The sequence below is a fragment of the Equus quagga genome, unplaced genomic scaffold (genome assembly GCF_021613505.1).
Source record: "Equus quagga isolate Etosha38 unplaced genomic scaffold, UCLA_HA_Equagga_1.0 202624_RagTag, whole genome shotgun sequence".
NCBI lineage: Eukaryota > Metazoa > Chordata > Mammalia > Perissodactyla > Equidae > Equus > Equus quagga.
This window is the reverse complement of record NW_025798600.1, coordinates 16,882-33,517: the sequence shown is the minus strand read 5'-3', so window position 1 is coordinate 33,517 and position 16,636 is coordinate 16,882. Positions and strand designations below refer to the sequence as shown.

Below are 16,636 nucleotides of genomic sequence, written 5' to 3'. Positions count from 1 at the left end.
ATAGCTGCAAGAAAGTAGAAAGGGTCATTTATTATCCACCAATTTCCAAGAGACTTGACCTCATATTATTCAATTTCGTTTATAGGACAGTTACTAAAGGAATGGAGTGGATTCAAACTACCTGGGATTCACATCTTGATTCTGCAACTTACTATGTAAATTTACATAAATTATGTAACATTGTCAAAGTCAGTTTCTTCACGTATATATAACATTAAATTAGTTAATATTATTTCATGGAAATTAAAATAGAACTCTAAATATAAAACTCTTCAGCCTGTGCCCATACAATTTAGTAAGAATTCAATAACTCTTGGTTATTACTCAAATCTCCATTGAATAATTCTATATTTATACACTTTTATCATTTTTAATCCATCAATCAGTTTTGTTATTCTCATAATGCTTATGGTTTTCATCTTTAGCTTTAAAGCCAATTTAAGTCCATTTTTAGATGTATAATATAAAGAAAAATAAATATACATTATTTAAAGTAGATTTTCTCATGTTTCTGCTGAAAACAACTTTTAAAATATAGAAGATTCATTACACATGAATATGTAAACTCTGGACTCTGAAGTGAAAAAAGATCCAAACTTAGCTTGAACAATTTATTTTTTTAATAACCTCTATGTGTATCAATGAAAATGAAATCACCACATTTACAACTTCTTTAATGTAATGTCTCATCACAGGTTTGTTTTGATAGAAGCTGTGTTGTGACATGGACGCCCTGGGAGATGGAAACCACACTCAAGTGACAGGGTTCATTTTATTGGGCTTAACTGACGACCCACTCCTTCAAATCATCCTCTTCATGACCATCTTGTTTATGTACCTGGTGACCATAACTGGCAATCTCAGCACAATCATTCTTATTAGAATCTCTTCTCAGCTCCGTCATCCTATGTATTTTTTTCTGAGCCACTTGGCTTTTGCTGACACGGGCTTATCATCATCTGTCACACCCAATATACTTGTAAACTTCCTGGTGGAGAGAAACACCATCTCCTATTTTGGATGTGGCATCCAGCTTGGTTCTGTTGCTTTTTTTGGAACAGTTGAATGCTTCCTTCTGGCTGCTATGGCATATGATCGCTTTATGGCAATCTGCAGCCCATTGATTTATCCCACTAAAATGTCCACAGAAGTTTGCGTTAAATTGCTCAAAGTGGCTTATGGAGGTGGTTTTCTCAATGCTTGCACCGTTACTATATCCTTCTTTACTTTCTTCTTCTGTGGACCAAATCAAGTTAATCATTTTTTCTGTGATTTTGCTCCTTTAGTTGAACTGTCCTGTTCTGATGTCAGTATCTCTGCAGTTGTTCCCTCATTTGTTGCTGGCTCTGTCATTGTGGTCACAGTGTTTGTCATAGCCGTCTCCTACATCTGCATCCTCATCACCATCCTGAAGATGCGCTCCACTGAGGGGCACCACAAGGCCTTCTCCACCTGTGCCTCACACCTCACAACAGTCACTCTGTACTTTGCGACCATCACATTCGTTTATGCCACACCCAAGTCCTGCTACTCAACTGACCAGAACAAGGTGGTGTCCGTGTTCTACATGGTAGTGATCCCCATGTTGAACCCCCTCATCTACAGTGTCAGGAACAATGAGATTAAGGGGGCTCTGAAGAGACAGCTTGCTAGAAATATATTTTCTTAGTGAAGCCTAGTTTTTGGTAGGATTTGATATAATAATGTACCATAAATGTAATAATAAAAGGAAATTGAGTGTTTTGATCTAAATATTTCAGTCCATATGTCACTTGCCAGTGTGGAGCTTCTTGGTAAATGTAGGGGATGGATTTTCAGTGTCAAATGGTAAATTTCAGGGCCAGAGTTCATAACCTTCAGTAAAATTAAAATAAATTTATAATTAGTAACAAAATTTGATTAATAGGAAGAATTACTTAATCTGACAAAAATCCTTCCTAAAATTTTATTCATATCTTTTTCTTCAAGCCATTTAAAGTCAATATTTATTTTTTAAAGATGGCACATTTAAAATAAACTTTTTTTTCCTTCTGAGATTTCTTTTTTTAATTTTTAAAATTTACTTTTTATTGTGGTAACAGTGGTTTATAACATTACATAAATTTCAGGTGTACATCATTATCTTTCGATTTCTTTGTACATTACATCATTTTCACCATCCAAAGACTAATTACAATCCATTACCACACACATGTGCCTAATCACCCCTTTCGCCCTCCTCCCTCTGCCCTTCCCCTCTGGTAACCACCAATCCAATCTCTGTCTCCATGTGATTGTTTGTTGTTGTTTTTATCTTCTACTTATAAATGAGATCATAAGATATTTGACTTTCTCCCTTTGCTTTCTTTCACTTAGCATAATACACTCAAGGTCCATCCATGTTGTCAAAATGTCTGAATTTCATCATTTCTCATGGCTGAGTAGTAATCCATTGTGTACATGTACCACATCTTCTTTATCCATTCATCCCTTGATGGGCACCTCGTTTGTTTCCAAGTCTTGGCTATTGTGAATAATCCTGCAATGAACATAGGCGTGCATGTATCTTTACACACTTGTATTTTCATGTTCTTTGGATAAATATCCAGCTGTGGAACTGTTGCATTGTATGGTAGTTCTATTCTTAATTTTTTGAGGAATCTCCATACTGTTTTTCCATAGTGGCTGCACCAGCTTGCACTTCCACCAGCAGTGTTTGAGAGTTTCCTCATCTCCACATCCTTTCCAACACTTCTTGTTTCCTATCTTGTTAATTATAACCATTCTGACAGGAGTGAGGAGATATCTCATTGTAGTTTTGATTTACATTTTGCTGATAGTGATATTGAATGTGGCGACATATTGCTTCATCTTGCTTTTTATTTCATTCAGCTACTCTTATGTCTTTTAAGTGAGGGGAGTTTAATTCATTTTTATTTAAAGTAACTATTGATATGTAAAGACTTACTATTTCCATTTTGTTAATTGTTATCTGACTTATACTTTTGTCCATCTTTCCCTCTTTTGCAGACTTTCTTTGTAATTTGCTGATTTTTGTGCTGATATGCTATGATTCCATCCTCTTTTTCTTTTATATATCTTCTATAGGTGTTTCCTTTGTAGTTACCATGAGGTTTACATACAAAAATCTTATAGTTATAATAGTCTATTTTAAGCTCATACAAACTTAAACTGTATATTTTAACTTCTCCACACTTTATGTCATTGATGTTACTATTTTAATCTTTTTATATAGTGTAATCATTAGCATACCTTATTAGTTATAGTTATTTTTAATGCTTTTGTCTTACCTCATCAGTCACACCTGTCATGCTCATCGGCTTCCTCAGGGAAGGAACCTCTCTGCCTGTTGTTGATTGTATAGCTCAACTGTGTTCTGTAGTCACATTTGGGACAGCTGAGTACTTCCTGCTGCCTGTCATGCCCTATGACTGCTATGTGGCCAACTGCTTGCCGGTGGTCTACTCCACTCACATGTCCCCCAGAATCTGCATTCTCTTAGTGGGAATATCCTACCTGGGTGGATGCGTAAATGCTTGGACATTTACTAGCTGTTTATTGAGTCTGTCCTTCTGTGGACCAAATAAAGTCAATCACTTTTTCTGTGACTGTTCACCACTTTTGAAACTTTTTGTTCTCATGATTTTACTTCTGAAATAATTCCAGCCATCTTTTCTGGATCCATCATTGTGGTCACTGTGTTTATCATTGCTCTCTCTTATGTCTCCATACTTTTCTCAATCCTGAAGATGCACTCTACTGAGGGGCAGCACAAGCCTTCTCCACCTGTACCTCCCACCTCACAGTGGTCACTCTGTTCTATGGGACCATTACATTCATTTATGTAATGCCTAAGTCCAGCTACTCAACTGAACAAAACAAAGTGGTGTCTGTGTTCTACACAGTCATGATCCCCATGTTGAACCCTCTCATCTATAGTCTGAGGAATAAGGAGGTTAAAAAGACCATGGGAAAACTGATGACTGGAAGACGTCGGTGGTCCTGAACCAATCTGTTTTTAATAATAAACACTGTAATATGAGGAGCTATTCTGCAAATGAATGGGCAATGTACTAAGCAAATTTTCAGTTTATATTCATTGTATCCTAGACTCACATATAATTCTCAAGAAAATTTTCAGCCTTAAAAAATAAATATGGATTGACTAAGATAGGAACATCTATTTAAAAAAAAAAAAACAAATATATTCCTTATCCTTCCACCACTCACCATTCTTGCATTTATAAGTAAAAATCTTTTCAAATAAATTCTATGCTCTTTGAATTCAGTTTTTGTAATCAACAGCTGAAAGCATTTGAAACTCCTTGAATGGGTAATAAAGAGTAGTTTTGCTATCCAAGTTCTCACCAATTGAAAGAGATGATGTCTGTAGTCTACAGATGATGTAAAGATTTGAAACAGTGACACTGATGGTTGAAAAGCTTCTATTGTCCTGTGACTTGGACCTGATAAACAGGATGCCTCCCATGGTACCTACCCCTACATATGAGCCTGATCTTGTCAACTCAGAAGATACCTGAAAACCACCCCTAGCCAGTAGCTCTTCCCTTTCAGGAATCTATTCCATTAAATATCTTAAAGAATCCACAAATGACAGCCTACTGGGAGCTAATTGGCAAGAACTGGCTTCCGTAGTTGTGAAGAAGTAAGGATTTTTTTGTGTGTGTGAGGAAGATTGGCCCTGAGCTAACATCTGTTGCCAGTCTTCCTCTTTTTGCTTGAGGAAGCTTATTGCTGAGCTAACACTTGCATCAGTCTTCTTCTACTTTATGTGGGATGCCACCACAGTTTAGCTTGATGAGTGGTGCTAGGTCTGCTCCTGGGATCTGAAACCATGAACACCGGGCCACCAAAGTGGATCATACAAACCCAACCACTATGCCACTGGGCCGGCCCCAGAAGTAAGAATTTTTTAAATTAGGGTATTTCAATCTTGGGAATGTATGTAGCACACTCGTGAATGTCTGTTGAACCATTTTCCCCTTCTTCTATTTATATTGCCTCTGATACTGAAAATTCTCCAGATTAAGTCTTCTCTGGACGTCTCCTCACTAAAATTGATTTGGCTACCACCATTGCTGAGTGCCAATACGCCAATGAAATCTTTTGATTTGACCCTGGGACAGCACCACTCCCAAGGAGTCCAGCTGTTCACCTGGCAGCAGGTTGGTTATGTTTGACCCCTTCCATCTGGCCTGTTGAATGCTTGGTTATGGTGCCAGTTGACAGACAACACGTGCAAGTTTAGATTGCTGTCCTACAGAATGAGAAATATGCCTTAAAAATACGAGCCAGAACGTATGGCTCCAGGTTACAAAGGGGTTGAGGTAAGAATTGTCTTTCTCACTATTATGTTAAACAACATACTGGTTTAGTTTTCTATTGCTGCTGTTACCAATTACTACAAACTTAGTGGTTAAAAGCAATACAAATTTTTTTATCTTACAATTCTGGAAGTCAGAAGTCCAATATGTGTCTCACTGAGCTAAATTCAAGGGATGGGGCTTTGTTCTGTATGTTCTAACGGAAAATCCATTTCCCTGGATTTTCCAGCTTCCAGTGGCCACTCAGATTCTTTGGCTTGTGGCTTCCTTCCTCCATATTCAAAATTGGTGATATTACACCTCCCTGTATCTTCCTTTTCTAGTCACGGCTTCAACTGACACTCTTCAGATTCCCTCTTCTACTTTTAGGAATGTTTGTAATTATATTGGGCCTAACTAAATAAGCCAAGATGATCTCATTGTTTTAATGTCAGCTGAGTAGAAATCTTAATTTCATCTGCAATCTTAATCCCTCTTTGCCATGTAAACTAACATATTCTCATTTTCTGGGGTTAGGATATAGACACCTTTATGGCACCATAATTATGCCTACAACATCCACTGAAGAACATTTTCCTTCCATCAATTGCAGACAATAGCATATTTCCCTCTAAATACTTCTGCCAATCTACTGATAACTAGAGGCCAATACTTTTCACATTTTTCTCTATGTAAAACCTACTTAAAGTAATATGCTAATCTTATGTGTGCATTTATTAGGTACTGACAAATGAATACACCTTTGTAACTCAAGCACCCAGCATAATATAGAACATTGCTATCCCTTCATAAAGTTTCCCTATCACCCAGTCTTTTCCGACTTAGTTTGTATCCTACAGATGCACCTATTGTGCTGATTATTATTATTATTATTATTATTTTTACCATGGCTTAATTCTAGATTTCCATAGAAATGGAGTCAAATACTCTGCCTCTCTTCCGTAAGATTATTTTCAGGCAGCATAAGGTTTTTGAACTTTATCCACATTGTTTTGTGTATCAATAGTTTGTTGAAATGATAAACAAGCTCAATGACATTGCATAAGATTAACATATACAAATTGTATATCTATACACTAGCAGTGAACAATACAAAAAATAATTTAAGAAAATTCCATTAATAGAATCAAAATATAAAATATTTAGGATTAAATTTACCAAAAGTGGAGCAAAATGTATAGTTTTATAACTATAAAATATTGTTGAAAAAATGAAAGAAAACCTAAATAAACAGAAAAACATGCTATGTTCTTTATCGAGAACATAATATTGTTAAGATGGCAAAACTCCCCAAATTGATGTATTCATTGAACATAATCCCTAACAGAAGCTCAGGTGGCTTCTTTGTAGAAATTGACAAGCTGATTCTAAAATTCGTATGGAATTACAAGGGATCCAGAATTGCCAAAACATTTTTTTAAAAAAAGACAAAGTTGGAAGACTGACACTTCCTAATTTTAAAACCTAGTTCAAAGCAATAGTTCAAGATAGTGTGTGCTGATATACAGATAGATAAGTAGTTCAGTGGAAGGGAATTGAGAATCAATTCAACTCATGTGTCCATGGTTAATCGATTTCCAAACAGGGTGCCAGAACCACTTAATAAGTAATGAAGAGTATTTTCAACAAATGTGCTGGGTCAATTAGATATCCACAAGTAAAAGAATGAGGTTGGACTCTCACCTCACACCATATAGAAAATTAACTCAAAATGGCGGAAAGATTTAAATGTAAGTGTTAAAACTATCAAACTCTTAGGAGAAAACATAGGGGTAAATCTTCACAACTGTTTTTTCCTGAGTTTTTTCTTCCTCTTCACGTTAATGTTCTCCTTCCTAGGCTCCTTCTCTTACTCTCTCCTTCCTGTTATTTTATTTTAATTTTGCTGAGGAAGTTTCACCCTGAGGTAATATCTATGGCCAATCTTCCTCTTTTTATTTTTTTTGCTTGAGGAAACTTAGCCCTGAGCTAACATCTGTGCCACTCTTTTTCTAATTTGTATGTGGATCACCACCACAGCATGGCTGTCACGTGATATAGGTACATGCCTGGGATCCAAACCCATGAACCTGGGCCACTGAAGCAAAGTGCACTGAACCTAACCACCTGGCCACAGGGTAGGACCCTTTCCTTTTTTCCTCCATTCTACTTTTCTTACTTTATATTATTAGAGCCAACCAGTATAAAATTACTGTTAAATTGTTACTCATTTTTCTAAGTACAAACTGTCAAAATTCTCTGTCCAAACACCAGGATGCTTACTTGATATGTAGACAATGGTCCTCTCAGCTGGAAGCCATAAGGGAAATTGCAGGAAAATTGTTGTCTGAAGTGAGCTCCAGATTGGAATGTACTGTACATATCCAAACCAGAAGCTAGTTCTTGGATAGATTTTGGCTCCTCTAGTTATTACCTGTTTCAATTGTGTCAAATGGCTTGAATTCTTGAGTCTTAATTTCCTTATCTACAAAATGGGAATAATAAAAATGATACCTATGTCAGAGATTCACTGTTAGAATTAAATTGGGTAATTAGGATTTTAAGAGAAGAACTTAGTGTGTGGTTAGAGAACTGACAAACAGGGAAAATCTCCTGGATGTGGGGCACAGAGCACTGTGACAGTTGAGACATCAACAATGGATTTCTCTCTTTTCTTCCTCTTCACATTTATCTTCTCTCCTTCACTGGCTCCTCTTACTTCCACCTTCCTTCCTCTCTACTCCTTCTTTCCTCAATCCCTTTTCACTCTCTCTTTTCCCCAAATCCATTGTCATGTAAATTCCTGTTTCCCTATTTTGCAAGTGGATTTGCAAACAGCAGATTCTGTGGGGACACAAATATATAAACAAACCCAATGCCATGAGAGGAGACAAATTGAGACTCAGGAAAAAGAGATGCAGGAAAAAAAACATCAATGCCAGTGAAGGTATGAACTGTGTTTATGATTTCATCCCTGGAATAATGTAAAACATGTTTTTGTGAATGAAAAGATACAAAGTTGGCTTCTGACTGTTCCTACATACTTGAGCATTGGTTTTATTGTCCTCTAAGCCAGCCAAAAATCTCTTCATTTTCAGTTATTCTTTGTAAAGTTCCTCTTATCTCTAGCACTAGGTGAATTCTAGTTCTCTTAGGCTATCTCCTTCACCTTTAATTATAAGCCACCCAATCTCTTCAAATTGCTAGAAGTCAAATTTATAGTTTTTTCATGATTAACCTTTGACTGCAAGTGTTTTCATATTTTTGGTAGGAGTGAAATCGAAATACCTTTCTTTATTTTGAAACTGCGTTGTTACCTTGGAAAGAATTGTTGGCTATAGCAAAATACGTGTTTCAACGTTCAATTTTTTCACTTAATGAAATACACTTAATAATTAAAACAAATCAGAGGCTTACTGAAAATTAGTACAGGTCTATAAAAATATAGCTTTTATCTCAGCACAAAAACCATTTTAATAAATTCTTTTTGTATGATCTACTTTATGTATAAAATTAACAGATGAAACATCAGAGTGCTGCCAAGAATTTCATTTTCCTCTTGGCTCTGGAGGCTTTTCAGCCTTTTGAGACTTTAACCTTGATGCTGATGTAGAAAACTTAGATATGGTTCAAAATTGAGACTCAAAGTAATTAATGAAATGAAAAAGTTAAAATTACGTGAAGAGGTTGAGGACTTAACACTTGGCAGGGGGCATTTGGGAAAATGGAATGGTGAAACTTGTGAAATGTGTGGTCAGAGAACCTCTATGAAAATTATAATTCAATGTTGAACAAAGAATGAGACATGAAGACTCAATAGGCTCTGATATCACATGTAATCAATGTAGCTGTGATTTGAATCCCAGTTGGAAGCCCTTTGGGAGCTCTCCTCAGCTGCATTCACTCCAGCACAACTCCATGGTCCCTCTCTTGGGATTCTTCTTTCTTTTCTGGGGTTTCTTTCAAAGTATTTTGCTTTCATTGTAGAATCTTCTCTCCACTACACTCATCAACTTTTCACAGAATTCATTCTCTACCTCTTCATCTTAACTAAACCTAGTTGTCTGAGAAGGGCACATCTGCTTCTTAGATCTATTGAAGAGAAGTTACTCAACTGCCCTATTCTACAGGCACCAGCATACAATGTTGACATTCTCCTATCTTCTTACCATATTTCTAAATCATTTATCTGCATCTTCATGACAAAACATTTCCTTCATTGATTCCGGACATCTTAGTATTCATAAATATCTGCTAAATGAATAAATGAATAGAGAAAACAACTTCTCCCGCCTATCAAATTTCTTCGTGGCCCACCTCAAGTACGGACCAGTTCTAGACTTTTGAATTACAGTCACAGTATGTGACCAATACATATATCAGGATTCTGTCACAGTTTTCCCTCTGAAAAAATCATGAAAGTGTGAAAATAGATGCATAAACCCCATTAACTTGGGAGAGTGATAATATTGGTCAATGAATTTGCACTAACCAAACTCTGAGGCAGATCAAAGGGGAATCTGTTCACAGTGATTTTCCAGTTATGCAAATGTAAATGAAAAAAAATCAGTGTTTTTCATATTTCTCTACATATAAAATCACTTGAGGAACTTTTGTTAATCACAATGCACAGGCCATGCTCCAAATCAATTAAATAAAAATCTTTGGATGAGATTCAGATTTGAGTATATTTTAGTTTCCTGGTGATTCTGATCTTCAGTCTAGGTTGAGAGCACTGAGGATGTCATTGTCAAACTTTAGTGTACATCAGAATCGTATGGAGGGTTTTCCAAAATACTGAGAATGTGCCCAGTAAAAGTGGATAGAAACCAGTCAGGCTCCAGACAGCTAACAAGTGTATAAGTAATGGTCCCTTAGGGTAGGAAGCCAGGCTAGCTTACCCCTGTTTATGGCCTAATACCTCTTCAAAAGGGAAAGGTCACCCTGATTGGAGTGTATGTCTCCAAACAGGAACAGTTCTTTGGGTAGAGACAAAGGAAGGCAGTAAGGTCTAGAATACAAGCAACTGAGGTACAGTGCCTGGCTATACATCTTGCCCACTTCTCTCTCTAATTAATAACAGAGAGCAATATCACTGACTTTGTCCCTTTCCATGTGGGTTGTACAAACAGTGGGCAGTTTATCAGAAAATCTCAGTTCTAAAGATGTACTTATGATAACCATTCCCACAATATTCTAGGATTTTCAAAATCACACAAAAATGACAACAAATTCAAAAGACAACAAAAAATAAACCCAAAGAAATAGAATTTGTAAAGCTATCATAATAAGATGACATTAAAATAAATGTAATGAGTATCTTTAGTGATTCAGGAGAAAGTACTACACACATAAAACAAGAACAGATGATTATGAAACATTAACAAGAAGTTAGGAAACTCCATTGGAGATTTTTGAAAGGAAAAATATAAGAATATATCTTGGCCTTATTTCAGAGGCTCAACCTAGAGAGTCATTTCATTGTTTTAATGGCTTCACAGTAATCTATAGGATGAAGGTGTTGTATATTTTTAACCATACCCTTATTGATGCACAGTAGATCTTTTGCCATATTTTCACTATTTATACAATCATATAATGAACATGTTGTTATAGATATATTTATATTCTTGGGTTATTATTCTCGGATAGATTCCTCAAAGTGGAATTTAAAGGATAGTATTTAAAATTTTAACAACTTTTGCGAGAATATTTCCCCCAAATTTCTAGCAAATCCATATCTTTTCGATAATAGAGAAGAGTACGTTTTTCTTAGACACTTGCTATTCCCAGATATATACAACCATTTTAATGTTTCCTTACTCTTTTCTAGCCTCAATGGCTCATTTCTCTCATGGATTTCTGAATTTCTTTCCTGAATGTGAAGGGAACAAAAGCTACATGAAAGCTCTCACCCCATACCTTAACTTATTTGTTCTCTCACTTCATTCAGTTGTGTAATTTATTATCGGTCTCTCAAGACTGGAATACCAGAATGTGAGTTCGCTGAGATCAGGAATTTCTTTCTGACTTTTTGGAATAAAGGAAAGGGTCCTCAATCCCAAGCACCTATGAAATTAAGTATCACAAATCCACTATGCTTCAAGGCCTAGGAATAATACTCTGTGGCTCAATGCCACACTCTCTATGGATCCACTCTGTGATCCTGCAGGTGAGATCTCTGTTAGCACGACTCCAGCCTCTTTGCCCATGGTCTGTACCCTGGAACCAAGGCTTCAGTTTCTGGGCCAAATTTTCTTCCATTGAAGACATCCTTCCTTTTTCTTGAATGGTAGCATATGTTTGAACTGAGTAGTTTTCTCAGCCTGCTTCCTCTCTGTAGAATTTTAAATATCACAGATTTCTTTTATTTAGTTTTGTCTCTGTCTCTTTCAATCTAAGTGGAAATGTTTCTGATTTAAAAAAATCTTTTGTGTCTCCTATGTATGTTATGGTATTCACACCAGTATACAAGAGGGCCCTCTACAAATCTTTCCTGCATAATCCCATATCTATTCATGGCTTATTCTGATATTTTTGAGGTATTCCTTAGTCACATGTCTAAACTATTCAGCACTTGGAAAGCATTTTCCTACCACACCTTGGCTTTCTCTCTAATGCATACTTTTTGGACAGTGAATATCATAATTTTAGCACTTTTTTCAATTTAGAGAAGACAAGAATTTCCGAAATCATCAAGTCTTGGTTCCATTTCCTTACTGTCCTTTCTTAAATTATCTCTATCTTCTCACATTTCACTAGTATATGTAAGAAGAAACCAGTCTGCACCTTCAGCATTTTGCTTGTAAATAGCCTCAGGAAAATATCCAAGTTTCTCTCTTACAGGTCCTGCTTTCCATGTAACTGTAGGACACAATTCATCTAGGACTCTTGCCACATATAACAAAGATAACCTTTTCTCCACTTTCCAAAGATATGTTCTAAGGAAATAACTATTTGTTGAGCATCCACTTACCTCTGTGAGCCATGCTTGGCGTTTCCACATACGTCATTTTTTCAAACCAAAAATCCTATGAAGTATATACATATATTTACAGATAAGGCAATGATGGATTGAAGAGTTGACATAAATTGTTTAAGATTCCATAGATAGTCACTGGCAAAGCTGGAATCTGATCTGAAGCCTGTATGGCTCGAAAGCTCAATGCATTTTTGCACAACACTTTGCTTCCATGTCTTAATGGCATTTGGAACTAACTGTGAATTAGTGTCATATATATTTATTTTCTTTAAAATTTTAAGTTTTAATTCAGTTTTAGGTCCATGCCTAGTTAATAAAGTTCTTAGCTCTGACCTGAATAAAGATAAGGAAGCTAGAACTTAGGAGTTCAGATACATAATTACAAGGTGTTCATAACATGGTATGTTACTGCTCAATTAATTCCCATACACCATTTTTCAATCATTTCTGTTAATAAAATTGTGACATGTAGCTGGCTGAGCACATGGCTGTGATGCTGGTGTTTTCTGACTATATGTTCAATCTTCTGGAGATTGAATATTTGAAGTGAAAATATTGTTCTGAAATTTTAGATGACCTCTATCATTCAAGGATCTCCTAAGCTGACAACATGATGCAAATAAGAGTTAAGTCTGTTAAGTTAAAATACTTTTTTTTCCTGAGTATTCTTAGCCTTATATCAATGAACATATATACTATCAAGTTTTACCTGAGGTATGATGTGTAAAAGTACTTCCTACAAAATCTAAACTTCAGTTCCTAAATTTTTGCAATTTTTATTACATAACCATTGTAAAAATAGGTATTCGAATTTTAGTATTTTCTTCCATTTTAATATCCACTTGTTCTTCTTTCAGTGGGCACGATTTCCAGTGCAGATGGGCATTGGTAACTACACAACTGTGTTCATTCTTTTAGGGTTAACAGAGGATACTGCACTTTGTGGCATTTTACTTATTGAGTTTCAAGGAAATCTATGTGGTCATATTAGTGGGCAATGTCAACATAATCACGTTAATCAGAAGCAGACCTCAGCTTCATACCTGATGTACCTTTTCCTCTTCCATTTGGGCTTTGTAGATATTGGGTACTCCTCATCAGTCATACTTGTCATGCTCATAGGCATCCTCAGGGAAGGAGCCTCTCTTCCTGTTGCTGGCCATGTGGCTCAAATCTGTTCTGGAGTCACATTTGGGAGAGCTGAATGCTTCCTGCTGGCTGCCACAGCCTATGATTGCTATGTGGCCATCTGCTTGCCAATGCTCCACTCCACTCACCTGTCTTCCAGAATCTGCATTCTCTTAGTGAGGATGTTCTACCTGAATGGATGTGTGAAAGCTTGGACAATTTACTAGCTGTTTATTAAGTCTGTCCTTCTGTGGACCAAATAATGTCACTCACCTTTTCTGTGACTGTTCATCACTTTTAAAACTTTTTGTTCTCAAGATTTTATTTCTGAAATAATTCCAGCCATATCTTCTAGATCCATCATTGTGGTCACTGTGTTTATCATTGCTCTCTCTTATGTCTATATCCTTTTCTTCATCCTGAAGATGCACTCTACTGTGAGGCGGCACAAAGCCTTCTCCACATGCACCTCCCACCTCAGAGTTGCCACTCTGTTCTTTGGGACCATTACATTCATTTATGTGATGCCCAAGTCCAACTACTCAGCTGAACAAAACATAGTGGTGTCTGTGTTGTACACAGCTGTGATCCCCAAGTTGAATCCCCTCATCTACCGTAAGAGGGACAAGGAGGTTAAAAAGGCCATGGGAAAACTGATGGCTAGAAAACATTGATTGTCCTGAATCAATCAGATTTTAATAATAAAGACTGTAAAATGAGGACCTCTTCTGAAGATGAATGGACAATGTACCAAGTAAACTTCACTTTATATTCATAGTATCCTAAACTCATAAATTTCATTATGTCATTCTCAAGAAAATTTTCAGTGTAAAAAATAAATATGGATTCACTAAGATGGGAACATCTAGTTCCCATATTACCAAAAAAATATAAATAATGATTTGCTTCCTCCTTCTATCACTTACCATTCTTGTACCTATAGGTAATACCTTTTCAAATAAGTTGTATTCTCTTTGAATTCAGTCTTCTGAATTAGCATCTGGAAGCATCTGAGACTCCTTGAATGGGAAATAAAGGGTAATGTTGGTATCCAAGATCTCATCATCTGATAGAGGTGGTATCTATATTCTACAGAGTATTTAAGGGTTGAAACCAGTGATACTGCTGGTTGAAAAGCTTCTATTGTCCTTTGACCCAAACCTGACAAATAATATCCCTCCCACAGTACGTACCTCTGCAAATGAGCTTCATCCACTCAACTCAGAAGATATCTGAAAACCCCCTTTTGCTAGTACTTCTTCCATTTCAGGAATCGATTCCACCAAATACTGTAGAACTAGTCCCCAGAGGGCAGCCCACTGGGAGCTAATTGCCAGGACCTAACTCCTGTCAGGGTGAATAAGTTAGGATTTTTTTATTAGGGTATTTTAATCTTGGGAATATATGTACACACTGCTGAATGTCTATTGAACCAATTTTTTTCCCTTCTATTCCTATTGCCTCTGATACTGAAAATTCTCCAGATTAACTCTTCTCTGGGCTTCACATCCTCCCAATTGATCTGTCTACCGCCATTGCTGAGTGCCAATCTGCCAACAAAATACTTCAATTTGATCCTGGGACAGTACAGTTGCCCAGGAGTTCAACTGGCTAGCTGATGCCAGCTTGATTACATTTGACCCCTTCCATCTGGCCTGTTGAATGCTTGGTTATTGTGCCAGCTGAGAGATAATACCTGGAAGTTGGGATTTCTGTCCGACAGAATGAGAAATGTGCTTTAAAAAAAGGAGACAGAATGCATGGTTCCAGGTTCCAAGGGAGTGGAGGGAGGAGTGGTATTTCTCACTATTACATTAGACAACACATTGCTTTAGCTTTCCATTGATCCTGGAGCCAATTACTACAAAGCTAGTGGTTACAAGCAATACAAATTTATTATTTTATATGTCCAGAGGTCAGAAGTCCAATATGAGTCTCATTGGGCTAAAATCAAGGAGTTGGAAGGCTGGGACTTCATTCTGTAAGTTCTCAGGAATAAACAATTTCCTTGGGTTTTCCAGCTTCTAGAGGTCACTCACAGTCTTTGGCTGTGGTCTCTTTCCTTCATACTCAATGGCAGTGATGTTACATCTCCCTGCATCTTCCTTTTCTAGTCACAACTTCAACTGACACTCTTCAGCTTCCCTCTTCTACTTTGAACAATGCTTGTGATTATATTTAGCCTAACTGAATAATACAGAATAATCTCTCTATTTTAGTGTCAGCTGAGTAACAGCATTAATTTCATCTGCAACCTTAATCCCTCTTTGCCATGTAAACTTAACATATTCTCATTTCTGGGGTTATGATGTGGACACCTTTAGGGGGTCATTATTATTCCTACAACGTCCACTGGAAAACATTTTGCCTTCCATTAATTGCATACAATAGCATCCTTCACTCAAAATGCTTCTGCCAATCTATTAATAGCTAGAGGCCAATACTTGTCACATTTTGCTTTATAGAAAACCTACATAAAGTAATATGCTAATCTTATGGGTACAATTATTAGGTATTGACAAATGAATACACCTATGTAACCCATGCACCTATCATGATATAGATCTTTGCTATTCATTCATGAAGTTCCCCTATGACCTTTTCTTTTCAGACTTAGTTAGTATCCTACAGAGACACCCATTGTATGATGATGATGATGATGATGATGATGATGATGATTATTTTACCATGACTTAGTTATAGATTTTCACAAACATGGAGTCAAATGATATGCCTTTTTTTCTGTAATGTTATTTCAGTTGGCATAATGTTTTTAAACTTTATCCATATTTTTGTGTGTATGAATAGTTCATTGAACTAACAAACGAGCTCAACAATGTTGTAGAATACAAGACTAATATATAAAAATTGTATATCTGTATACTAGTAATGAGCAATGTAAAAATGAAATTAAGAAAACAATCCCATTAATAGAATCAAAATGTAAAATATTTAGGAAAAATTTACTAAAACAGGAGTAAAATGTATGCCCTGAGAACTACAAAATATTGTTGAGAAAATGAAAGAAAACCAAAATAAATGGAAAAACACCCTGTGTTCATGGATCAGAGAACAGAATATTGTTAAAATGGCCAAACTCCAACATTGATGTAAACATTGAACAAAATCCATAACAGAATCTCAGGTGGCTTCTTTGTGGAACTTGACAAGTTGATTCTAAAGTTCATAGAGAATTACAAAG

The 16,636-nt window shown here is 36.3% G+C and overlaps 1 protein-coding gene and 2 pseudogenes across 1 annotated transcript; all 3 read left to right on the top strand.

Moving 5' to 3' along the window:
* The first annotated feature begins 724 nt into the window (after window positions 1-724).
* Window positions 725-1,669, top strand: LOC124233433 (olfactory receptor 502-like). Its single transcript, XM_046650539.1, has one exon. The coding sequence runs from the start codon at window positions 725-727 to the stop codon at window positions 1,667-1,669; it is 945 nt and encodes a 314-aa protein (XP_046506495.1).
* Window positions 1,670-3,294: 1,625 nt separating this feature from the next.
* On the top strand, window positions 3,295-4,006 carry LOC124233431 (olfactory receptor 5P3-like; annotated as a pseudogene).
* A 9,178-nt stretch (window positions 4,007-13,184) lies between these two features.
* LOC124233432 (olfactory receptor 5P3-like) lies at window positions 13,185-14,108 on the top strand (annotated as a pseudogene).
* The last annotated feature ends 2,528 nt before the right edge of the window (window positions 14,109-16,636 follow it).

Excerpts from the sequence above, each read along its gene's own strand:
- LOC124233433 (XM_046650539.1), top strand. The coding sequence starts at position 725 with ATGGACGCCCTGGGAGATGGAAACCACACTCAAGTGACAGGGTTCATT.